This window comes from Cyrtonyx montezumae, unplaced genomic scaffold, assembly GCF_038088225.1.
Source record: "Cyrtonyx montezumae isolate F1298 unplaced genomic scaffold, pur_monq_1.0 scaffold_25, whole genome shotgun sequence".
Taxonomy (NCBI): Eukaryota; Metazoa; Chordata; class Aves; order Galliformes; family Odontophoridae; genus Cyrtonyx; species Cyrtonyx montezumae.
Genome location: NW_027071992.1, coordinates 7854774 through 7881961, shown reverse-complemented (window position 1 = coordinate 7881961; position 27188 = coordinate 7854774). Strand labels below are relative to the sequence as shown.

Here is a 27188-nt window from a genome sequence, read left to right as displayed (position 1 = left end):
TTACTCTTTCATTTGCATATGCAAAGTTGGCAAGAGGTTTGCTCAAAACAGAAAAAGAGGGGGAAGCCATTTTTTGTGGAAACAAAAAGAACTTCTAAATGCAGAAGCTTAGCACATTGTTCAGACACTACCTTGCTTTTTCATCAGTAACATAGTGTTATGGTTTTATGATTTTTGTTATATTGTTGATATTCCACATCATAACATCATGTGGTATACTGGGAGTTAAAAAAAGACAAAAATCATTAAACCATAACACATAGAAAATGTTACATCTTCTGTTTACATTTATTTTCCCTGAGAATAGCTAACTTTTTCATGCCAATGTTTTTTCTTTTTTTTTCTCTTAATTACTTGTTTTCCTCAAAATAGTATTGTCTTTTGTTGAATATTTTGTGGCATATAGCTTAGTAGACTTTCAAGTGGTAGGTCCAGGTTGACCAGATAGCTGCACAAACATTCACAAACCTTTGTCTGTACATAATAGAAACACCACTTAGCTGTTGTTAGTGTTAGCTGAATTGTATTTGTGTTCTTTTTTTTTTTTTAAATAAGATGTGAAGTAGTTTCTTACTAGTATACTAGTAGTATATTACTAGTAGTATATTACATTACTGAAGTTGTCTTATTTATTGTCCACCTGTTGGGCATGCTAGCCACATTCTCACATATGCCATATGAGGTAATGTTTGTGTTGTGTTCTCCGGTTGAAGCACATCAGAAGCTCTGGTTGTTTATTTTATTATTATTATTTTATATTATTTTATTTATTTTTTTCTCAAATAAAATGTAGAATTGCAGTGTTTAATTTTGTCAAAATTGTTTTAAGTGGATGACTTCATCTGCAGACTTTACCTGGGTTAAAATTTCAGGATAAGATAAGGATAAAAAGTTGGTAGGTATCTTGCCCTGACTGTATAAATTGTACTTAGACACAGTATTTGGTTGTTTATAGGGAAAAAAACGCCCTTCCAAATATATTTAACTTGAATTTTATAATTTTATTTTGGATTTCTATTTTGTTTTTAATATGTATCAGAGAACGTATGAATCAGAGAAAGTTGAATCTAACTACACAGTAGTACAGCTGTAAACCAAAACCCTGAATGAAGCTGAAGGGAGTTTCTTAGTCAGATTTTAGTGACTTGGAGGCTTGGAACAGACTTGGGGTGGAACATGTGGAGAGACAAATATATAAGGAGGATAAAAGATGAAAAACCCTGTAATTTGTACAGTTAATGAATACCAGTTTAAAAACAAAACCATAGGAAGCAGCAAGTCTTTGATCTTGCAGACAGCCTAGAGTAGTAGTGCAAGAAGTAAATGTTGTATATAACTAAGTGTGCTTCATTTAAAAACCAATCCTTTTTGACTCTGCCCTCACTATTCAAATAAATGTGTGTGGATGCAAGAGAGTGTAGCAGCCAAATCTTAAGTGTTCACCATGATGGAAAGCATCACCAGTGGTTATTTTTTATAGTAACTTGTCTCTTGAATGATTTTTTGGTCTCCTTCTTGTGAAGGAGGAACTCTTGCCCCATCAGTTCTGCATGCTTTAAAAGACAAAGGAGATTTCTGACAAGTGGGATAACTTGAGTTTTGTGATAGTGCTTTGTATAGGATATTGAAATTAATAATCCTTACTTACGTTTTGCAAGAGCCGATGAGCCAGCATGACTGGTATATCATTAGTGGATATGCATATCCGTATCCATCCTAGGTGAACCAGAGTTGTGTTTTTTATTTCCTACGTTAAGCAGTGTGGGGAGCAAGGTATAGGACTGTTCCTTATTTCCTTTAGCATGGAAGGAGGAATCCTTGGAAAGGCCCAGTGGAGAACAGTAAAGTTTGGATGTAGTGAAACATTCAAGGTATTAGAATTCTGCTATTGAGATGAATTCTTTTGCAGGTAAGAGAAACACAGAAGTGAAAAATAGTATGTTTCATACACTTCAACCTTCTGATTCTTGTTCTTAATTCTCTGGAGGTTTCCCATAACATTTCATATAGTTCATATATTTCACTGTTGTTCCAGGTGAGTATTGGTAGCAAGGTGAAGATTTTTCCCTCAAAGAGGAAAAAGAGTAGTGGAGAGCAATGTTTCAGATTGGGAGAAAATGGGTTTTTTGTGTTGTTTTCTTTTTCTGGGAATTGCTGTATTTCTAATGTAATCGGAGAAAAGTAAATAGAGCAGTAGGTGATGACAGCAGAACATTCCTGACGAGACTTCTTAAATCACTTCTTATAGCTGAGAATATAACTTCGAGTGACTTACCTTAATTATATTTGTTTCCTTCACTTTTGGAATTAGCAACCCAAAGGAGGAGTGATAGCCTTTCTAAAAGTATAAGACTTAATAGAGAGGAAGAAGGAAGACTTCTAAGGTATATATGTATTGGCAGATGAATACTAAATAAGCGGTAGGCATCTACTGTAATATGTCTGAAAGCCTTTGTTATCAGCCCAGTGGCAGCTAGCCAGTTTGGACTTAGAAATACAGATCACTTACCTAAAGTATGGCATATCTAAAAACGAAAAACAAAAAAAAACTTTAGTTCCTGCTAAAATAACTTTTTCCTCATCTGCTGACCTGAGAATATAGTGATCTTCCTTCTACTTCGGAGATTTAAAGGGGAGTGAAGATTGAGAGAAATAAAAGTTACAATGCAATGTCAGATTTAAAGTTTGTTGTCACTAATATCCTAAGGCAGAAGACTGTAACATTTTCCTTAGGGACTAACCAGTTTAAAATAGGCTCTGAACCTGAGTTTCAAAAGGACTCTTATTTTGGAAAAAAACAAAACAAGCAAATAAAGCAACAGCATAAACTCCTTTATAAAGAAGGATTTTATGGTGTTGTTTCCTAATACCAAATATTTGTCACTTTTCAGTTTGAGAGTGATTTTTGTTCAGTGTGCTACAATGACTTAAATTGTTTTTTGTCAAATCAAGAAATTTATAGATTAAGAAAGGCTAGATGGATACATGGAGTACGGTAATTTGAATGCTGTCAATAGCATTTTAACTCCGTCAACAAAATAATAAAATGTGCTTTGATTTAGTGATGTAATGTAAACTTTTCAGCATGTTTAATTTAGTCTGGGAAAATATTTTTTTTGTGAAAATGACCATGAAGTTCCCTTAATGTGTGTTTGAGTGTTAGGGCCTAACTGAAGATACTTTTCCAGTACAAATCTGAACTCAGTGCAGTATTTGCAGAATTATATGTGGTTGCCCAGAAGATGGTTTTTGGGGGCTCATATTTCTTACCAGTAGAAACTGTAGGGACTTGCAGGAACCTTCAAAGCTGTTCTTCACAAAAGCAGGCACTAGCAGAATGCAGAAGTGATATTCAGAATAATTTGTAGTCCAGAAAAAGAAGTAACTCATGAATTTAATTGATTCTCATGAGTGAGCTTTGATCTTTCACTCTAAAGACACTACAGTCAAAATAAGTATCTGACATTGCTTTTTCTGGAAGGAAATATTAGACTGATGTATAGATGTTAGTGTATTAGACCAATGCACTAAGTCTCCCTTGTACCACTGTGTGGGTGAGGACTGAAACACTAATTAAAATCAATATGACTGGTATTTTAAATTTACAGCTACACTCACAATTTTGGATATTGCTTTTGCTGATATCTTATTCAATGAACAAATAATATGCTTCATGTAGTAATAATTTCTAGTGATTCCTGACCTCTGACAGGTTGCCTGTTAATTTTTATTTTGAAGGAATTTATGAACATTAAACACGCTTTAAAACAGTGTTAGGAGTAAGATAAATTTTTGGGGATACAAAAGCAAAATCACTACTCTGTTCCATCTGGGAGTAACAGAAACCTCTTAACAGTTACTGTGCTTTATGCTGATGTTAGTGATGGATGAAAGAATCTGTTCTTAAGAATAGAACTTGTGCATTTCTGAACCATGTCTGGGAGCTTTTTTTCCCTTTTTGTTCAAACAGTTTCAGTAAATTTGTATAATCCTTAAGAGCTTATATTTATCGTTTTATCCACATATTCTTTTTCATTCTCAGAATAATAGAGTGGATTTTGATAGAATTTTTAATTTTTTTGCAAGAATCTGATTCTAAATATGTCACAAATTATCTAGACTGTGTTAGGATCACATCTGTTGTTGTTTATAATAAAAAATACATTAAGTTAGCAGAAGGCAAACTGAAAATTTAACAATTGTTATCTTTATATTGGGTATTTCCACGTTTCCTGAGAAATTACTGACATACTTTTGTCTGAACTTCTAGATGTGGTTGCTCACTCCTAGCCAGTATAAAAGTATGCTTAGGTACTGTTTTGTTACAAAGCCATGTCTAGCTGCAGTTATTTGTGTATGTCTTAACATTTACTTGACCTGTAACTGATGGTGAGGAGGTAAATTCTTACTAGACTAGACAGACTGTAGGCAGCTCCAGAATGTGTGTGGGCAAACACTTCTTGCAGCTGGTTATTCTTGCAGTGTTTGCGTGAAAGATTTCATGAACAGTTTTTACTAATTAGAACTCACATATGATTTTATAAAACATTTGAAGTCTGATCTTCTATTAATGTGTACTCAGTACTTAAATGCTTCTGATGATTATCATTTGCCATCAATCTAACAAGATTATGTCCTACTAATTATTGATACCTTTAATATTGAAGTATATAAAAAATTGAAAAATTATTGCATAGAATAATTATTAAATTGTATTATTTAATGTATTAAACACATTAATAATACAAAATAATTGTTTATACATTTTTTGAGTATTTCAGTAATTTTACTTTGAAATTTTATGAATATTTTGCTCTGAATTCAGTGATCTTCAGAATTAATATTTTTCACTATGAAACTAGAGTTGTTTTTAATGACCAAAAAACAAAGAAGTGGCTTACTGCCTTCAGTAGAACTAGTATATTTCGAACTTAGAAAAGAAACAGCTCCTAATGCAGTGGTTTTGACTGTTCTGTCACGTGTTCAAGGTGTATTTGTATGTATCACATAAGTCATTCCATGAACTGGAATTGAAGAATAAGGTACATCTCCATTTGAAGCATCACTTCTTAAGGGTTACAGGTTTATTCCACTTAAGGGTTTAAAGGTTTATTCCACTTCAGAAAAAAGTAAGCACTCGTCTCCTTCCAGAGAGCTAATTGCTACTCGGATAGTAGGGAAAGATGGCTAGCAAAAGGCTTTCCTTTTGTAGTACCAGTGGATTAGGAGAGAGTCAGTGTATAAATAACAGTACAGGAGAACACAGAAATATATGAGCAGTAGCTGATAGGGTTACTTTTATCTCAAATGGGACCTCAAAAAAATGACTGTAAGATGCATTTACTTTAAAGCTTTAAATAGAAGGAAAGTTAATTAAGATAACTATGAAGCAACAGTGAAGTCATCTATTCTTTCAAAGTACATGTCATTTAGATAACTTAACAGTTACTCTTGTGCCATGCAATAATTTGTCCCTCATGAGTAGATGTCTTAAGACTGCGGATACTTTTATGATATGCTGAAGATGAAACTGTTTTTTTCTAAAGTGGCACCACATAACTGCTACTCACACTTGCATGTAAACTGATGTTTGAAGTTTTGATGTGATAGTGTTGTAAGACTTCAGTTGGAGATGCTACCAGAGGCCATGTAGATTGCAGCTGCCTACACATCTAAAGGCAGGTGTGTATTGTAGAAGGTAATTGATCATTCTGGTCCCCATTAGAAAAAAGCTGTGGTTAGTATGTTTTTGTAAGGTGATAAAATATAAATTAGGTCTTTGCAGACAAACTGGGTAAAAATTAAGTCCTGGTTTGTTTTCGAAGTAATGATGCTGAAAAACAAATGCATGAAGTGGTTGAAGCTGCAATTAATAGGAAGTCATGATTACCAAGTTGTAAGGGAGCATTAAAGTCTTGCTGCTCCTAAAAGGAATGTAAGCTGGATGTTGAAGGTGATCCAAGCAAATACAGTGCCCTCACTGACCAGGGCAGACATCTCAACATGAGCAGAACTGGGTGCTGATCACAGAATCACAGAATGGAAATCTGAGCTTATGTGGATCTGCTGTTGTGTTTGGAGACCCATGGTGAGGCTAGTGAGATTTGCTAAGGCCAGGTAGTGCCCTCAGGCCTGACACATGATCTGGCCACGTATGTCTTTAGGCTGTATTATTAGAGCACAAGGTGACATGAAAACTGAAATTATAGTTATTCTTGCATGTAAGATGTATCTTTATGTCATTCAGTGGGCAAAGAGTTATTGAAATACCAGGTTGTTTGTTCCACTCAAAGATGTGTACAATGGAGAAGTTGGATTATTTCAGCGAAAGAATAACATGGACAGTCAGAAAAAAAATGAACTGTGATTGATTAAGTTGTGTGGTATTACGAGGAATAGCTAAGGCAGATGATAATAGTAGAATAGCAACAGTTCGAAGAGGATTTGAGGACAAAAGCTTGATTTCAGGAGGGAAACTGAAGAGTAAGGTGGCTCAGTGGACAAAGGAGGAGTGAAATCATCCTCATTGTTAGCTAGATTATCTCATTCTCATCTAAAACAACTGCTGAGAGCATGTGATTTGGAAAAATGACCTTCTGTCTGTCACGTTCCATTTGTGAGCCACTTGGCTGTGATGTTTATGATGTAATACCAACAAAAAATGATAACTCTTGAGTACATTTTACTTCATAGCTGCCTACCAGCAAAGGCTTATTGACTAACATAGGTTGATTGACGTTTATAAACAATTATAAACCATAGTTTTGCTCTAATACTTTAAAAGATTAATTGTTAATATAGGGTTTGCTCTGAAAGTGTTGCCTCCTATTTTGTTCTGTTCATCCTCAAATCAGAGGCCAGTGTTGATGGTGCAACAGTAGAGTTTAGCTGTCCCAACAGTATTCCATTACACATTGTTGCTGTGTGACAGATGGCAGCAGAGGGGCAGTCTGACACAGTCGTATCTGACATGGAAGCGTGGATGAGTTTCTTCCAGTTCTGAGTGCAAGAAAGGTCTTCATCATCAGTGTTTTTCCACTTGTCTAGTCAATGACCCGCCCTATTCATTGATAACCAGTGTAGTAAATCACTTTGGTTTTCTCTGTTTTGAATAAATCTTCTAGGGTAGAGTGAGAGGTTTGCTTTCAAATTCTGGAAATTTACTCAAATAGAAAGGATTCTGTAAGTCGTACCACATTTTTGAGACTGTTGAAACTTCTTTATGCTTTTCAGTATAGGATTTCACTCTATGTCTTTGGCAGACTGCTAACTCCATTTGATGCACTGGACTGGCTGCTGCCCCTTCCGTGTTTGGCTGAATCTCCAAGGAATTGTAAACTTCACAGAATCACAGAATTGTAGGGGTTGGAAGGGACCTCTAGTGATCATTGAGTCCAACCCCCTGCCAGAAGGGCTCCCCAGCCCAGGTTGCACAGGTTGGCATCCAGCTGGGTCTTGAACATCTCCAGAGAAGGAAACTCCACCATCTCTCTGTGCAGCCTGTGCCAGTGCTCCATCACCTTTACAGTGAAGAATTTCCTCCACACATTTATGCAGAACTTCCTATGCATCAGTTTGTGGCCATTTCCCCTTGTCCTGTCGCCACACACTGCTGGGAAGAGTCCAGCCTCATCTCTTTGCCTCCCACTCCTCAGAGATTTATAGGCGTGGATCAGATCCCACTTGATAATCTTTTGTCTAAAGGCAGGCAAAAAAAATAGGAAAAAAATTCTCAGGAGTGGTAATACACTGGAACAAGCTTTCCAGAGAAGTAACAGGGAAGAAACACACAGATGTGGTCCTGAGGAACATGGCTTAATGAGCATGGTAGCAATGGGCTGACGGATGGATTTGGTGATCTTAGCGGTATTTTGCAACCTCAGTGATTCTGTGATTCAGTGAAGCAAAAGTGTGTTACTGAATTCCTCCATGTGTAGGAAGTGGCATCCATTGACATTCATCAGTGGTTGCTGAAAGTTTGTGGAGACCAAAAAGTGGTTGTGAGCGCAGTGAAGCAGTGAATGGTGTGTTTCATTAGTGGCAACAGTGACATGAAAGACAAACCACTTTCTGGATGGCAGGCACAGCTGTTATAACACAAAATGAAGAGTTCTTACTACTGGTGAAAATGCGAAGGTAATAGTGGTGACAGTGTTGAAAAATAGTGTTTCGAATCTGAGAATTTGCTTCGTCAAATAGTGTTATTGTGCTCTTTCTGTCTGTTTTAGTTTCCATGGAAATAATTAGGAGGTATTACTTTCAGAGCAGCGTACATAAAATTGAGTAGTTTATGCTAGAAACGTTTGAGGACATGAAAGGAAAAAAAAAAAAGAAATTGCCTGAATTTATCAGCCATGTTTTCTGGATTTTGAGATTAGGTGAGTAAATGTTGCCTAAACCTGTACACTCAGTTAAACAAGAAAGTGAAATCAAGAGGATAGGATGGGGGCAAAAAACAAGAACATGCTTTTCCATAAAACAATTTGAGTAAAGATTCCTCTATCTTTGCATTTTTTGTTTAGCTTTACATAATTCAAAGGCTTTTATTCAAAATGCATGGACTTCCCTAATACAGAGGTGGGCTGTGGAACATTAGTTTCATTCCTTACAGTTTTGGAATGAAACCCTTTGACTTTTGTTGTTCTTGCTATAAAGCAAGCACAGTTTTTAGTTACTGTCCAGTTATATGAATGTGTGTGGGGGGAGAAATTTGACATTTACTGAGCACAAACAGCAAATATGTCACCTGTGTATTTTGTCCTTAATCCCCACGTTGTTTTCCCCCTTCCTTGTTAGCTTTATTAGGCTTTCTAACAACAGCAGTAAGAACTTTTGGAATTAGAAGCAGACAAAGAATAAATCAAACTGTACAGTATGCTCTCAGAATAAAAAAAGGAGGAGAAGTTGAAACAGGAGGAGTAGAGAAGTGGCTTCATAGTTACGAAAAATGAAGAAGTTATCTACAGTTTCATTTAAATCACTGTAAATGAGAGGAACATAACTCCATTTACTTAAATAACATAATATTCAGTTGATAGTTGATACAGGCTATGCAGCATTTCTGGTATTGTCTTTCAGCTGACTTGCCTACAAGAGGTTTCCACTGGTCCACAGGCAGTCTGCCTTCTCAACTGTGTGATTTGAGATGAATTTCTGAGATGAGGTTTTCTGCTCAAGAATACTGTGTAATGAAAAGTTGCTGATTGGCAGCTGCACAGGTGACAGTTATTCATTGGTCCTCTGCCATCTGACAGTCCATGAATATCTTAGAAATTATAGATCATATTGCAGAAAATGTATCAAATCTCCCTTACTAGAAAGTTTTATGATTACTACAAATAGTACTTAAATATTTTTGCATAATTCTTAATGTTCTAAGCCTCATTCTCTGAAGTTTTTCTAGTCTATGCGCTGCTGTCTGGGGTAGGCTTGAATAATTTAAATTATTCGCTTAAAGGGATCTAGAAGCAAATATGTGACATTAGGTCCAAACAATGACCAAGTTTATATACAAGAGGGTTGAGAAATAGTCTGGTGTCATTCTTGGGCTTTCTCAGAGTTAGTTTGTCATGCAAAGCCTGTGTTTGCCCAGGTGCTGACATGAATCTGTTCTAGCTCTGTGAATTTTTGGCCCAGATGTTCCTCAGCTCAAGTAATTATCATCATGTGTATGCTTTTACTGTGCATGCAGCCACCTAGTTAATTCTCTTATACAGCAGGATCTGAGAGAGCATGGTACATAGCTCTGCAGGAGTAGGTTAGCTCTGCCTGTGTTTGCTGTCTGACCGCAACTAAGCCATGGGAAGGGCTGCACTGCCCTCTTATTAACTTCAGGTGGTGGCAGCTCATGTAGCTAGATTTTGTTCTGGGGACTTCACTGGGCTGCTACAGGTGGCTGCAGTGCTCTGATCCTAGAGCATTGTTGGGTGCTGGGGTAGTGCTTGCATAATGCTGTGGTTCAACTGATGCCACAGCTGTTGCAGGGACTTCCTTCTTTGTGGTTTAGTAATTGTAGTAGGACCCAAAAGAGCTGAAGTACTTAGTACTTAGAAATATTGAGCAAGTTGTATTTCCAAAGGCAAACCAGTTTAGCATTTAGCTTTGAAAGTGCACACTAAGCCATCAAATGCTAGAAGTTATTGTCTTGTTTATTCAGTGTATTTAGATGACTAGTGCTTCTCTGTGTAAATAGATTTGAATGACAGTGAAGCACAAAAAGTTCCTGCCCTGGTTATTAAACTCACACCTGGAATATATATATATATTTTGCATATGAACTTTTATGTTCTGCACTATTTTACATTTATATTTCAGTGTTGGTCTTTTTTGCTGCGTTAGACAGCAGTGGCAGTAGTTTAGGTTAAAGAAATCAATATTCCTTTCATCCTTCCAGAAACCAACTTTGCAGTATTTATAACTTAGCACTATTTTGCAAGCTTAATGCCATTAATGTCTGAGAGTGTTAACTGTGTGTAAGTGGGGAATTTGCTTCACCTCGAAATCCAGAAGCTGTTCAAGCACGTTATACTACAAAACAGAATCACATGGTTTTCACATGCACTGTTTATAATAAACTATCCCATATTTTGTTTATGTTGTAAGAATAATAAATATATCCTGGTAAAAATAAAATACCATCAGTGACTCTGATAAGTCATTGTCAATTACAGTATTACAGTAGTAAATCTACTACCAATGAATAATCCCACTGTACTTACCTTCCAGAAGTTCGACTTTATGACCCTTCTCTATAAAAATGCATAATGTTAGACCTGAGTGGCATGATCTGAAGTGTATCTGAAATGATTTAACAGGTCACTGATACCTGCATTATGCATGAAAGAATATTGTACTAACTTGTTTTTAGTTTATTAAATTGTGGCCCATGACTGGGTTGGGCACTGTGGAGAGTTATGACCTGGCAGTTTTTCCATGTTCTTGTTCAGAATTTCTGTTTTTATGGTGACTATAAACTGTGAAGCTTCTATTATTACTGATGAGTGCCATAATAATCATAAATAATAATAAAGAAATAGGTTTCCTAAGAATGGTTATCTATTTTGTGTGTCAGAGGGCTCAGTCCAGCATCCACATATGCACACCTGCTGGTTTTCTGATGATTTAGTCTCAGAATACTTAAAACTCCATGCAGACTTATTTCTTAATGACTACCTTCATTTTTCATTATTTTTTCTCTTGGACTTCTTTTTTTTTTTAGTCTCTATGCTGTGATCTGATTATTTGTGCCATAGTGTCTACTTTTGTTTAATATATCTCTAGCTGTTGACCAAAAGGGGGTGCTAATAAATCAAACAGTTAGATGTGTTGCATGAAGAGGTTAAGGAGGTTTTTTTTGTTTTGTTTTGTTTCTTCCTGACATGAATTCAGTCTCAACTCTTAGATTGGATCAGGTAAATAAAAGTTTTTATATCTGGGTTTTATACAGCATGCCAGTAAATGTTGCTCTTTGTGGAAGGCAAATTCATTCCTTGTGAATATGGCTGCTTTTCACCCTCTGCAAGGCTTGTAGGTATTTATTTTGAGATTTCCAGAGCCTCTATTGACTGATATTTTCTTCTGCAAGTGTTGCACTTCTGTGGTTAAATAAACAGTTCATATAGGTGTTAAATGCTGATTGTTAGCAGACTTTTAAGAACTTCAATTTGATAATTTTTGAAAGTTTACTTAAGTTACTAAGGTAAGTGTTCAAGCCAAATACCTTTATTTCCTTTATCCAGATATCACAGAAAACTTCTGTGTTCGAATGTTTGATTTCTCCAGCTCAACAGGACTGGTTAATGGTATCAGCAGAGCTGGGGCCTCTAATGTTACAATGGGGAACGTGCGCATATGTCTACAGAAGCAATGAACTCTGCTGTCTCCTTGTAATATAGTGGGATAAGACAGTCGAGACTAGAAACCAGTGTAGGTGCTGTATTGAGGAATGTAGGCTCCTCCATTTGTATAGCAGAGTTACAGAATCTATTTGTGACTTTGCTTACTGTAGAAGAGGAATGACCTCTTCAAAATGCAGACATTAGTACAGTGAAAGAGCATAAATGATAAAAATGATTGATTGATGATAGTGTGAAACAGTTATACAAAATCTTATAGATCAAATTTAAGGAATTTAAATGCCCAACACATGCAGGTAAAGAAGGGAGGAGTATCACTTTTCTAATCGTAAACCAAGAGACTTTTTGAGTGGTGGTGTTCTCTCTGGGCAAAAGGACTTGCTCCAGTTTCATTCCAAGTTAATTGTGTTTTTGGAAAGATAGAGATACCTTTGTTTGCGTTAATGTTCAAAGAACAAAACAGATATCTTCTATTAATACAGTGACTATATTTAAGATAGGAAATATCCTTGAGGAGAAGGGAGTTGGTGCCAGATGAATCTCCAGCAGCCATAGCCAGGCCGCCTTGTTGGCAGCAATAAAGACTTCTTAGAGACTAGAAGAACTTGTGTGAGGTTTCCTACAGTCCAAGAAGCTGCAGAGTTGATTAGCCTCATACTGAGCGTGTGGGAAAGTACCAGGAAGATCAGAGAGGACATGAGTGACTTTTTAATAACCTTAATTTTACTTTTGTCTAAGTCACTTTGAGTTTCTTGTTCGTTTGTTTTAAAAGGCTAACTATTCTAACAAGCCCCAGCTTTTGCATTTAAAGCTTGTTTGTTCACCAGTAGGGAACTCACTGTAAGAAAAATGCTTGCGCAAATCCACAACAGAGCTTTGGCCTGCTTGGAATTTCATCACACTTCGTTTGTAGTAAGTGTGAAGGAAGTTTGTCTGATCTGTATTTTGGATGGGAAATTAATGGACCTAGAAGATAGCAAGTTTTAATGTTCCTGGCTGTTGTGTCTAAAACTCTCTGTAGAGTTCCTGAACTTCAGAATTAAAATATTAATACATTTATTTAAAATAGTCTGTGTACAGTAATTTTAAATCAGAGCTTGGTTCACTGTGGAACAGGATAAGAAGTGGGTCTTTCTCCTTTTGTGGCATCAAACAGATTTTGGCCGAGGGAAAAAGAAAGCCTAAGCAGTTGAAAAAGGCAAAATGCAATAACGTTAAGACATGTAGCTTAGAGAGAAGAAAAGAGGAAGGCAGATTACAGTTCCAGAGGTGAGAAGAAAAGGAATCATAAAAAGTATGTTTTATACTTTCAGCAATTTAGTCTGTCAGAGGAGCCGTCTAAAGGTTCTGGGTGTATGTGGGCAGAGTCAAGTATTAATTGGGAATCTTGTGAGAATTGCTTTATTGATGGGGACAGAATAAAAGGTTGGGATGGAGTAGTCACTTAAGTTATTTAGATCATATAATCGTTAAATTTAAAGGTTAAGTGTTGTCAAGGCTGTATGACTGATTTGTGAGAGAAAATGTGTGTGGTGATGCGATACTTCTGGTTGTGGGAGGTTGAAAAGACAGGGTTATGGGAAAGAGGTTTCCTTCCTCAGCTTAGTGTCTGGAATAAGGGTACTGCAAGGAAACTTGGAGAAAATTAATTAAATTCTTTGGGAAATGGTAACACTTTTATTAACTTTTAAATAGTAATATTTCAGATTGCACGGTATTTTCAAATTGCTGATATTTCTAGGTTCTAGAATACTTTCCTATGAGAAATGAAACAAATGGTATTTCCAAGAGTCTGTCATCTTTGAAGCAAAGCCGGTGTTTTATGTATTCTTATACAGAGTCCTCCATGAGCTTATACATCATGTTTCTATTCTAGTCCAAATACCTGTTTTCAAACAATTTTCAATTACAGGATTCTTAACGAAAGTTCCCCCTCTGTTTAATCCATACTTGGGTGGAAGGCTGCATGTTGAAGGAAAGGTGCTAATTCCAGGGGCAGGTAGGCTTTTTCTAAAGCGGTGAAAAGGAGCAGAAATCAACTTAAGGTAGCAAAATCTATCTTATCTGCCTTTGAAGAGGAGAGCTAAAACATCATGGAGAGCTGTAAGGTGGGATGTCTTCCAATTTGTCCCATCTGACAGAGGCACCTTGTGCAAAAAAATTAACTTGTCCTGTGTGCAGTGTAGAGGCTGGAAGAGAAGGATTCTACCCACTTTTAATTTGATGGCATTTTTACAAATATGTATTCTTCCCTCTCAACTTCAATAGTATGAAATTTTCATTTTTTCCGCGAAGGTAGAAATTTCCAAAATGAGCAGTCACCTGAGTAAGAAGTATGTCAGATGGCATAATGATGAGTGGAAATAATTTGGAAGGGCATGGCATTTATGCTTTTTAGAGCTGCTAAATGCTTTTTCATATTAAAAAGCTAGCTCAAACTCGATTTGAAATTTTGTTCAAATTGCATTTATATTACAAAGAAAATGTGTTTTTCTGATAAGTGTAATTGCTCCAATCCTGGCACACACAAACCCTTCACATCTTCCTCAGACCTTTTTGTAGAGGAAGGTCCTGAGAGCTTTCTGATTTATATATCACATTTGATAGTGTGATCTAATATTTTTCCTTGGCCATGCATTAAGTAATAGAGCAAATGGCACGTCATATAGTGTTCTAGAGTTAACTGTGGAATGCTGTTTCGACACAAAAATTCCTGAGAAGATTTTTTTTTCACATCACAATGTTTTGCCTCGGTTAAGGTTGGAAATAACATGCTTCTCAGCTATTTGCTTCTGGAAGTCAAATGTTACACCCCTGTTTACGTAACTTCCCCTTCATTGCATCTAAGAGCATCTTTATAGCATGTTGCAGAATTACTGTATCCTTTTTTATGACTTACTTATTGGATATGTGCAAACTAAAAAAAGAGCTGTGTTGAGGCAGAAGTTCTCTGGAACAGAGATTTTGAGGTAACAGAATAGTTATCATCTGGATGTGAAATTCTTGCATTCCTTGGCTTCCTCAAAAACTTTGTGTTGTTCTTCTAAGTGCCCTTTCTGGCAAGTTTTGTATTTTCAAATGCATGTGTTTGTCCATGTCACGAAGTTGTGTGATTCTGTATACTTCATTTGTTCAGTTCAATTATTTAATGACTTAGATACTTCTTGTTGTCGTTAATGGAAAATTAAAGGTAATTTAGGAACAAGTATTCTATGTTAAGTGTATATATTGATGAGAATCTGCATTTTAATTGTTACTGAACTGAACTTTGTTCCAGTTGTTTTATAATATTATTATGACTTACTTTATAGTCACTAATTTCAAATTCCTTTCCAGTGTTTTGCCTCCTCAAAACTGTGCCATGCCAATATTGTCTGAAAATTGAATGCTTATTTAGTTAACGTGCTACATCCAGTGCAGCTATACTGTTCATTGTAGCACTGTAGTGGTTATTTCCAAGTGATTGTGTTCATACTTAGAAATGTGATGCTGAAGGACATGGTTCAGTGATGGGACTTGGAATGTCCGGGTGCTGGTTGGACTTCATGATCTTGAAGGCCTGTTCCAACCTAGATCATTTTATGAATCTATGAAATACATTGTCACCAGAATCCATAACAACTGGAGAAAGATTTAAAACTGGAAGACATGAGTAGGTGCATGCATCACTGAGTCTCTGTCCTTAGCTACAGCTTCCACGGTCTCAAGATTGGTAATATGCTTTGCAAGGTATGCTGTTGTAATTCTGCAGGTTTTGAATGACTTAAGGCTAGTTATTCCAATATCCCTTTTAAGGTATTTTCTGTTCAGTAGCTATGGTGTACTTGGAGGAGGAGATTATTCTTCTTGGCGTTGCAGATTTTGTGAGTCTTGAAATGCTGATTTACAAGCTGTTCCATTTTTTAAGACAATTGTGGATGTTTTCCTCAAAAGATAGTAGTGTTAAGTCACTGGAAGTACAGTTGCAAGTATCCCAGAGGCAAAATATAAAAGTTCTCTTGCATCTGCAAGTTTGCCTAGCTTCCTAAGTTGAGTAATCTTCTGAATAACAGTTGAAACTTAAGTGGCCCTGGTTAGTTGTTTGTATTCCTGCACTTTTGTGCCTCATTTGTTTAAAATGACCTTAATTAAACATGAAGCACACTACTAGCTCAGAGAATTGTGCTTTCTGGCTTGCTTCACATGTTGTTGCATTGTTTTGCCAATAGATGATTTGCACTCAGAAGGCCCAATCCTGACATCAGTGACATAAAGCAAATTAACAGTAAATTCTTTTCCTTAATTCAGTGATGTGGGACTGGATTCCTTGTTTCCATCAGTACGTTGCAGGTTTAGCACTTATGCCGAGAGATTAATCATATTTCCTGGAAGCTATTAAGTCAACCTGTATAATTAAGGAGTGCAGCAGAACGGTTGTGAATTTTGCCTACTCGAAGGCAGAAAATTTTGTTTGCATTATTAGCTTAGAGTTTTTGTTCTGTTTGTTGTTTTTTTCTTTTTGCGTAAAAAAAAAAGTTAGTGTTCTGGTTTGAAGTGTAGAACAGGAGCTTTCCCTCTACAAATAGGTTTAGGATTTTTTTCCTCTGATGCCATCATTTGAAGGATCAGAGTTCCAGAATACTTGCAACAGCCTTGTATTTTTCTGTCTGTTCGTGACAAACCAGCTACTGTACATTCATATAGAGCAGTACAGTCCTTGCCACTGGCAGTCTCTCTGTGACAGAGAGCCTGTAGGCTGACATAAAGTGCAGCCTGTTGTGAACTGCTAAGTGGGAGTCTGCCAAAAACTCAGCAGACAGAACTAATTGGGGAGAAAAAGGATTTTTGTGCCCTCATCTCTCCCTCTTCAATTTTTTTTACAAGACGGATATTGTTAAAGTAACTTGTTTATGTAAGATTTGTCTGCCTCTATTTTCTCATTGCATGAATCATTTTTTAACTTCAAGTCTTGCACTGCAGGTCACTGAGCACTTCCACATGGCGGCTGGCACAGAACCAAACTCGAGACACGCAACTCATCACAGTTGATGAAAAATTGGTAAGGGTTTTCTACTGCATACTGCTATGATACAGCCTTCGGGGTTATTTCTACACAATAGGCATTCAGTATGGTATTCTACGCTCTTCTAGGAAAGCCATACAAATGTGAACTACAAAGCAAAAATCCTTCATGCATTTTTTAAAAGGCAGCATTAGTAAAACAAGTATGTGAAGGAAATATGGCATTCCAAGTATTAAGCAATATAAAGTGATGAGTACCTTGTTTATTATTACATTGTGGTCAAGGATCAGTGTGAGCTGTAATTTATAACAAGTTTTCTGTTTTTGAAATATGAGTATTATTCTGTGTAGTGCAATCGTACAGAATTTGCCAGCTTCCTAAAATTATCTTCATTAGGACCCATATTACAGAACAGTGAGCATAAAGAAGCAGGCAAGGTTGTTGTTACTGTGTACATATACTCTAGCTTTTGAATATGCATGAAGGTTGGATTACAACTAGGAACAAACGCATAACATTCTTCTGCTAATCAGTAGCAGATCAGAAATTTGGCAATCTTTTCTTGTAAGTTCTTCCATAATGTGTGGTCTGTTACTGTAGATGCAACCTGACACTTATGTTTACATTATTCAATAGTATAATTTTTGTAAGACTTCTCTAGGGAATGCGTCACAGCAGAAGCCTGCTTTTCATTGGTTTTTGTATCACTTTTGAATCAAAAAGAATAAAAAAATCCCATCCTATATACCAGACAGTTCGTATTGTATTTGCTTGCTTTTAAGCCTGAAGCTATGTTAACTACTTATAAACAAGAAGAAATATTTGGGATTTATATTTTTAAATGGAACATTTGTACTGATAACTACATGTTGAGGAAGGATTTTTATTTCTCATTGTTTGTAATATTGATTTAGCAACAATGAATTTTTACCCATCTCTAGATATCTTCCCTATCTTTTTTATTTTTTGTAATTTTTTTCTGAAATTTTAAAAGATGTAACATCATTCTGAGTTCAAAAATAAGATAAAAAATAGTACTGTGTTTTAGCGAGGATGGTTATCTTGCTAATCTAATTGCATAAACTGGGATTCATGGTTTAATTTAATGTACAGGAGTTCATGAGTCACTATGTAAATAAGATGCACTGAGTCAGTAGACCTACATTTCTTTAAACATATTATAAATTCAATGTGATTATTTTAACCCTGTTCTTTAATGTATTAAAAAATCTAAGTAGAATATTTATAATTCCTGAATTTACAGTATTAGGTTTCCCTATCATGACCTCCAGTGATGAATACATAAATCTGAAAGAGCCTACAGTGCAAAGACAGACCCACAAAATAGATACTCTTTTATCTTCCATTTTACATTTACATGTACATTTATCCTAAGTTAGGGTTTTGCATTGCCCTGTCTGTCTATCTATGAAAGTTTATCCTTGCGGTTGTGATAAAGTGATACTACTTTGAAATGCAACTGTTCTGTTCTCTCAGTATTAGTGTAAATGAATTGTAAGTGGTATAGTTGTTTCTAACATCTCTATGTTCTCATTAAGTTGAAGGCACTCACAGTCACTAGATATTTTTGAGATCTGATATTAGTAGCCGTTGGATCATTTTCTTCAAGTCCACTGTTTCTTTCTCAGATGCAGAAATATGTAAACTAAACAATCATTTTGTCTTCAGCTATTTTGAATAATAGATTAAATGTCAGATGGCAGGCATTGAATATGAGAGAAAAATTAATTCTATTGTAATAGTGAAAATCGAATGTGATAGAAGTACAGGATTATTGATATTAGAAACAAAAAAATGGGATTTTTAAATGCTATATGCTCAGCTTATATAGAACACATTCAAAAACCAGTGTCCTTGTCTGAATTATTGGTTGTCTTCTGCAAGTGTTGAATAAAATAATTTTAACGAGTAGTTAAATCCAAATAGCGTAGTACAAATTGAACAAATCCGAACAAAAATACAGTTCTTGCATCATATTTTGAATCTCTGGCCACCAATTAGGTCATATTCCAAGAGTCTGGACAAATAGCTGGGTGAAAAGTAGTCTCTCAAGACTGCTTGCATTTGGAAATTTGGGCTATAGAGGACAAAGGCTGTCGGCAGCAAATCTCCCTCAGGTAGTGTTCTGAACAGTTTAACTGTTTGTGTGTATTAAGTAGCTTGATTTCTATGTTCGTTCTGTCAGGCTATTGTAGTTTTGCTAAAAATGGATTTCAAGATTACAAAAAAATCATTGATTTTTTGGTTTATCTGGGACTCCTTTTTCAGTCTGTATAAATACATTACCTGTGAATTTTCAAATAGAACATATCAAACTTCTGTAAGACCTTTCTTACGAGAGAGAAGTACCTCGCTTCACAATCACACCTTATTCTTGTCATTGCTTTTTGGCAGTTCATACATTTGTGAACAACTGCTGTCAAGAATGAAGTACAGGAAAAGTATAATTTCATGAAAAAATATCTTCTGAACACCTTGAGATCTCAAATAATTGCAACCACTGCTATCGAACCAGCCTGATGGACTAGTTTCATGACAAGGTCAAATAACTCTCCTTATGTTTGAATAAATGATCATCAAAAATTGAAATAAATTTTTAATTTTTATATACTTTATAGTATATATTTTATGAAGACAGTTCTGAAAGTAATGCCTCGTATATTATGATGTTGGCCCACAAAATCAGAGGGAGATGTTGGTGGTACAGCAATAGAGACTGAACCTTCCTGCCAATATTCCGTTACATCTTGCTGCTGTGCAACAGATGGCAGCAGAGGGGGAGTCTGACAGATCAGTGTCTGATGTGAAAGTGTATGTGAGGCAGAGTTGTGTCACTGAACTCCTCCATATGGAAAAAATGGCTCCCACTGGCACTCATCAACACTTGGTGAATGTTGATGGAGACCAAACAGTGGAATTGAGTACAGTGAGGTGGTGGGTGGTACGTTTCAACAGTGGTGACATTAGGTCACCTCCTCTGGTGCAGATTTTTGTAAGTGAGGCATGCAGGCTCTTGTTTTTGCTGGTGAAAATGAATAGGTAATGATGATGATGGTGTTGAAAAATAGTGTTTTGTAGCTGAGAATTTCCTCTATCCAGTAGTGTTATTGTGCTCTTGTCTTATGAACATCTGTGGCTTAAGAAAATTCCTTTTCACTCAGTGTTGCCCAGGCAACCCAAAAGATTGGACACCCGTGGCCTCGACACTTCTATGTAACCTGGTACCTGCAATTGTAGGTGCTATACCAAATTTCTCCTGAATATTTACCACTAAACAGACCTTTCTGTAGTTGTTAAATGATACCAATGTTAGAACAATATTTCAAGGTTAGAACTTACAGAAAATAACCTTTGCATCTCAATAGCAGCGTATTTCACCAGTAATATACATGCTGTGGCTCAAAAGAAAAGTGAAAGCAAATTGTAGTTGAACAGTTCAGTCACTTGGGAGGTTCTAGAAATACTGTGGAACAGTGGTTAAGGATCAGCTGTTAGCTGCAGCCATGTTACAGATGTTTATATTTTGGTTATGGCCAAGATGAGGTAGAATGGATTGCTGCACAGAGTTAAGCATTCAAAAAGAGTGCTATCAAGTGCAGCTGAAATGGTACAAAAGTGTTTATGCAGCGTGGCGTAAATATACGGGGAGAGGTTGTGTTTCAGGCTAACTGCAAAATCTCAGTTGATGCTTCAGCTGCTGTCCTAAAATTGTTTTTTTTTTCTATAATGTGAATTTTTTCAGCAGTGGTTCAGATGTCTCATTACTGAAGATCGGCAGAGGGCCAGTTTCATTCTGATTGTATACAGACTTCTACATAACTGTCATTGAAAATACTTTGTGTGCAGCAGTATACGTTAAATTTGGTGTAGAAAATATGACTATATACTTTTTCAGGGTTGAGGAATTCATACTCTATTGTTAGGAGACTAGTCAGTTCTGCATACAGCAGCAGCCTAGGCCAAAATTGATTAGTAACTGTTGTGAGATCAGGATTGGGAGTCTTAGTAGCTTGCTCGTGGCTGTCCATAGGTAACAGTTAGTGTTTGTTGTGTTTCCTACGGGATAATCGAGGACGAGTAGTGTATCAGTAGGATTCTCAGAACGCAAACCTCTTTGGGGCAAAAAAGCATGCATGTACTTTCAGTAATCAGTTGCAGAAATACTTTAGTTCATTTTTTTTCTGCAAGATTTCATTATTAGCAATCATACAGTGCTTTCAGGATAAAGTTGTACACTTTTATCCAAATCCCAGTGTTGCTTGAGGCTTGGAAAATAGTTAAGTTTTACATTCTGAGTTTTAACAGAGATGCATGGACTTACACGTATCTTATAGTAAACAGAGATAATACTACAGATTAAAATGAAATATACATACAAGTGAAAAATAGCTGGAATGATGAAACTTCTTTACGTATCAGTCTGATAGTCTGTAGTGCTGTGAAATGAAGGACATAGCAAATAAAAATTCAGTATGCTTTGCAAAGTGTGTGATCATTCCTAGCAGCCTTTCCCAAGAACCAAGAGTATATGCTGTGCTTTACTCTGAAAAACAATACAATAATGTGGCGTAAAACTACGTGCGAGAAAGTGTGACATTGCATCTGAGGACTGCTTATAGGAGCTTATTTTTGCAACTCACTGAAGAGAAATACTTGGCAAAGTATGCATTTATTAAAGACAGGCTTACTATATTTTCTCTTCTTGAAACTACTATTCAGCCAAGAATTCTCCAAGCATTACCACTGTGTTAGTTAATAAGGATATAGTAGATGTTCTGGGTTGTTTTGTTTTGTTTTGTTTTGTTTTTTTTGACATACTGTTAACCCTTTACAGGTTATTCCTTAAGAGGGTGAGTTTAAGCTGTTCCTAAGGCTTTTTAATAGGATAAAAGAATTCAGAATAATCTTTCCCTCGTTTAATCCACTCTAACTGCAGTACTTATTCAACTGGTTACCATGAAGAATTCAGTTTAGGACAGCGTTCCTTTTTAGATGAGGAATGTAACTTAGCAAATGTAGTGTGCCTTGTACATATGGCTGTGGTGCGGCAAAGTTTTATTCAAAGAATAGGTACCTTAACAGCAGTCTCTGTGGATCAGATGGAGATACCACTATTATCACCATTTTTCCTCTTTTCTTCTTCCCCCTAAACGTCTTTCTTGTAGGTTGTATTCCTTCTGTTTGTTCTTTTCTCCTCAGTTAAATCAACAGCTTCCCTTCAGTTGCATTCTGGGAGTGCTTCAGAGGTAATGCATTCTTTCAATACAAGGAAATATTCAAGAGAAAGCTAAATGTTCACAGGTGAAAATACAAATGCATCTGCTTCAATTACAGATATCTAAGTGTTGTCTTGCATTGAATTAAGTACTCAAACACTTTTACTCCTTTTATAGTCACTGTTAGTTTGGTGTATCTGAGGTATTTATTGCAAAACATAATCTTTAAAAACGTGTTTGTTTGTTTGTTTTTTTCCCAGCAAAGACAAACAATATTACTCTGGGGAGAAAAAACAAGACAAAACACCTTGGATGTCAAACTGATGATGTGACATTAAGTATTTAAAGGCTTTAATAGTTCTGAGGAGGGTAATAATCCTTCTCATTTCTTGTACACCATTGTGGTTTATCAGAGTAATGTGTTTATTTCTAAACATTGATAGCCAGCTTAAATAATTCGGCAGTTTCTTTTGTAGTTTTGGCTGGCAGTTGTATTTGGTCTTGAGTGCTGTACAAGCTCAGGTGTGTATAGCTGATAATGTAGCTATATATTTTCAGCACTGCTAATTCACTATGTTTTGCTGTTTGGCAATTAAATCCTTCCATTGGAATATTATAGCTCAGTTCAGTCTACACTGCTTTCTAAATCTCCTTTTTTAAGCAGTTATAGTTTGATTAAGATTTCAGTGGTTTAGAAAACCTGATTGGCTAGACTACAGTAGACAGCTTTCGTTAGGTAAGTCTGCAGGCAACAGTTTCCTTCCATAGATGGAGAAAGTTCCAATGCCTTTAAACAGAGAAGCTGAGGATATTCTAATGAAATTTACTGTCTTTAAAGAGCAGTAAATACTGCTATTTTTTTTTTTTTCATTTTAGGTAACTATAATTTTGTAAATACCCCAGGACTTAGTATGAAGTAATCCTTAGTTCTGTCAGTGTGCTGCAAGTGCATCCTTATCCCTATATAGTTAGGTATACCTCTTTTTAGGTTAGCTTAAATGATTTGGATTTCTTCCTCTAAGTGCCTTTGCTTTGGGTGCATGGTAGTGCTATCTCTGTTGAGTACTGAAAGGAGAAGTGTCTGACATTGAAGTTACACAACATCCTAACATCTCGAGTGTCTGTTTTGTCTGGACTTCCTTCGTGCAGCATTCTTGTGCAGAAATCTCAAGGCTTTAGTCTGGTAGTACTGGATCAAAGAATATCTCTTTGAAGGGTATGCAGGAGGGTTTTTTTGTTTTACTACATAGTATTTTATTTTCTATCAAAGAATACTCAACCTGAAGAGCTTGCTACAATGGTTGTTCAGAACAAATTAAAGGAGTATCGTTGTGACGTGTTTAGTTTGTCTGGTTTCCAACAGGTTATTCAACTTGTTTGGTTTTCTAAGCCCAAATATGTAAGCAGTGTTTCTAATCTGCTAATAAGAACAAAAGTAAGCTATTGATACAGTCTAGTAATCAAGAGGAGTTAAGCAGTAACTTCATTTTCGGGGCTGTTTTAAGTATACTTGTTTTACTTCTCAAAGACTAGGTCATATTTTCATGTTCTCACAAACAGTGAGCCATTACTCCAAACTTGTCTAGAATTCTTAAGTAGTAACCCCTGTTATGAAATGCTTTGGTAGATAACATGAATTCTTTTTGTCTTGCAAGGAATAGCAAGTAAACAAGTCCTTATAGACCCATTTTTTTTCTGTTCACTAGAATGTCTCTTTCTGCATTTGTGTAGTAAATCCATGTTTTAGTGGATAAGGCACAAGTCCTGCTTACTATCTGAGAAAGTCCTGCCTGCAGACTTGAAAGCTGTTTCTAGTTGTGAAGTTCTAGCTGAATTGCTTTGTTAAGTCAGATGGAAAAAGGTTTCAATGTTTGGAGGGGAAAGCTGCATCCCTGTAATCCCATGGGCATCCTTGAGCATCTTGGGCACGCTGCAGGAGAGTTTGCTGCTTCTTCAGTACTTATTTTTGCTCAGATGATCAGTGATGAAATAGAGTCTTCCAATTCTAGACAGCTTGTTAGGTGCCTTTGAGCTACTTTATGTCCACTTCCTCAAATTAGGAGTGTTAAAACGTTGAGTGACAACATGGACCATAGAGAAAGGATCTAATGTTCAGACCACAGAGGTTTATTTAGTTCGTGTATTCTGAAGCACTGTAGGTAACTTGCTCAGTTTTTACTAATTCAGTTCTATCCATTCCCTAATGCCTGTTTGCTTCTTGTGCAGAAGAACACCTTTGCTTGTTGAGTAGATAACTTTTATCCTATTGTTTATTAGCCTGAAAATTGGGTTAAGAAATGAGAAGAACATGAATTATAGGGAATTTCTGCCACATGCTGGCTAACAAAGTGCTGACAAAGACAAGCAGGATTAGTTGTGTATCTTTCTTGAGTTGCTGTAATTATGCTGTAAATGTTAAAAAATAAGAAATCCATGAATAAATTCCTAATACCAGCTCTTGAAGAAGTAGACTGTTTTTCCTTAAAGACTTGTTTTGTATGTGTATGCATGTAAAAAAAACAACACTTTTTCACTGCAAGCCGGCATCATTATCAGTCACGTGTTTGAATGTTTTCATTGAGTAACATGTTAACTAGGCAGAACCTTTTTAAAGCTAAAATGTTGTCAGCACTCACATTTTATTCTTTATTGTTCTGTTTTTGTTCTTTCTTAGGGAATGACATTTTTGCCATCATGCCAGTTCCATTCAAAAGCATTCCTGGGTCAACTAACTCTGGCCCTCTGATAAGTCAGAGGTTGAGTATCATCTTTTGTAATACCTGTTTCAAAAGAAAAGAAAAAACCTTAGTGTCTTATCACTGTTCAGTAAACATAATTGCACATTGTATTTTCCTTTTGTATTCTCCTTTGATTTTTTTTCCCCCACAGTAATAGAAGACTTAAAGGAAAGCTGTAGTGTATCAAAATGAATCACTGAATTTGAATACCAAGCTTTTTATCTTAATGACAGGTTTCTGTATTTTATTAGAATGTAGAAGACCATTATTTTCTGCCCTTAAAGACTTATAGGCCTATGCACAAGTTACAACAAACTTCTAGATAGAACAAAATAAAAAAAAGCTTGTAAAATAGAATAAAAATATAAAACTCAAGCTATTTGTGATTTTGCTTTTTACAGAGAGGTTGTAGAAAGCTTCCATTTTAACCATACAGGTAAATTTAAAGAAACAGCTTTTGTCCAGTGGCATTGAGCCACTTATTTCTGGATTACGATTAAACACTTGAAGCCCCATGTATCCACCAGGAAATAATGAATCTGTTACTGTTTGAAAAGGTCCTTCTAAAATACTTCGAAGGCTTAAAAACTGTGTGCACTAATTAACTAAATATAGTGAACATTTAAGCTGTTAACAGCCGAAGCATCCCTGTTGCATTGACCTTCCTATGGTAGCACTGCATAACAGTTCTCTATTGTGCATCTCTTTAACGAGGGTAACTGTGTCCCTTCCTTTCTTGCTTCACTACCTGCTGTGTATGGAAATTGTGTACACTATTTAGCACCCTCTTTCAACTTTTAAAGTCCATGCATATTACATAGAAGCATTACATCTTGCATTAGGGTAAGGAACAACGGCTTTTAACAGGTCTGGCTTCCTTCTAACTTCTTAAATGCAACTTCACAAAGCATGCACAAACAAGGGATCTCGCTCTAAATTTGCATTTCTTGATTGGGGATTTGCTTTCTGTTTTTCTCCACTGTGTCTCAAACCACTAGTTACTTTGTGAGAAAGATCACAGAAATCACTTTAATTATGAAGAAGGTGTAAAGAAAAGAGAGCATCACAATGGAAGCACACATTGGCTTACATGAATTCGGGGTTTCTGGATATTGTTCTTAGTAGCAGACTGTGCACTACTGTGACAGTATTGTCAGATTAAATTAAAAAAATGTTAAAAACAATTTTTTTTCTTCCCCCACACAGATCTTCAATGAATATCTTTTTTTTTTTTTAATAAAATCTGCATCGTTTCTAAAATGTTAACCCTTCAAGTTAAATCCCTAGTAAGTGTTCCATAGCTACCATTAAGGAGAGAGTAGATAGGTAGTTAGGAAGTGAAATGAAAGGAACACTGGAATGTACAATAATGGAATTCTTTTAAAATTTTTAGGTATTCTGTGCCCTAGCTTCCAGCCCAGGGAGACTGCTAGCTAATTAAATTGAATCACTGTAGCTGTTTCATACACTGCAGTGATGTTGTTTACAGCCTCATTGTGTGAAATTTCACTGGAGTTATCAAGTATTAAAATTTTGACATGCAACCAAATTTGAACTTGGATGCTCAGGTTTTAAGGTATTTGCTGTCCAGATTATGAATTGACTCAGTAGAAGCCCAGGTTCACAGCAGCAATTGCAGTGCTTATATGTAATTAGTGCCCTAGTTCACTGTCAGGCTTTGAATGCTGTGCTCCCTTGGATCTTTTGCGACTTGAGCAGATAAGGGAGCTTTTTCCCGAAACTACAAGAATGCATGCCAACCATACATCTTACACAAATCAGACTACTTCCCCTCCACACATAAGTACAGAGAACTTCTAGTGAGCATTAATAGTAAGGACTTCAGTAAAACAGCTTTGGAAGCACACAAACATATTACCACTGTCCCTGGATTGCTGGCCAGGGCTTTTAGTATCTGTGATTGAAACTACTTTTTATATACTGGAATGCTTTTTAAGTGCAGGTAAGCTAAGACTGCCTCTCCCTTAATTTGAAAATTTATGGTCTAAAAATGCTGTTGTCTTATTCTTAACTACTTGATTTTTTGCTCTGTTCTTAATTTGAGGATTGTGAAGCTTTAGAAAACTGTTGACTGGAGAAGGGATGTATTTTTAAACAACTGATGGACAATGACAAAAAACAAGCCAGTCACTTGTGTTTGTCAGCAAAATATTTACTTACGTATGCTTTATATGAATTCTAGATAGTATGTGCTATACTGTGTTTTAAGAAAAAGTAGTTTGCAGGGTCTGCTATAAATAATCCACAGGCTTGTTTTCCCTGTTATTCTGGATAAGCACTTTGTTTATAATTCTCTCAATCTAAAGAATGTTACGACCACATTGAAGTCTCAGAT

General features: G+C 36.1%; 1 protein-coding gene across 1 annotated transcript in view; it reads left to right on the top strand.

Annotated features, from left to right (window-relative positions):
* Positions 1 to 27188, top strand: part of NDUFS4 (NADH:ubiquinone oxidoreductase subunit S4) — a 43414-nt gene that overhangs the window by 3425 nt on the left and 12801 nt on the right. The window contains exon 2 of the mRNA XM_065739866.1: positions 16815 to 16893. Within this exon, the coding sequence (XP_065595938.1) occupies positions 16815 to 16893 (79 nt within the window). The remainder of the gene's footprint in view (positions 1 to 16814; positions 16894 to 27188) is intronic.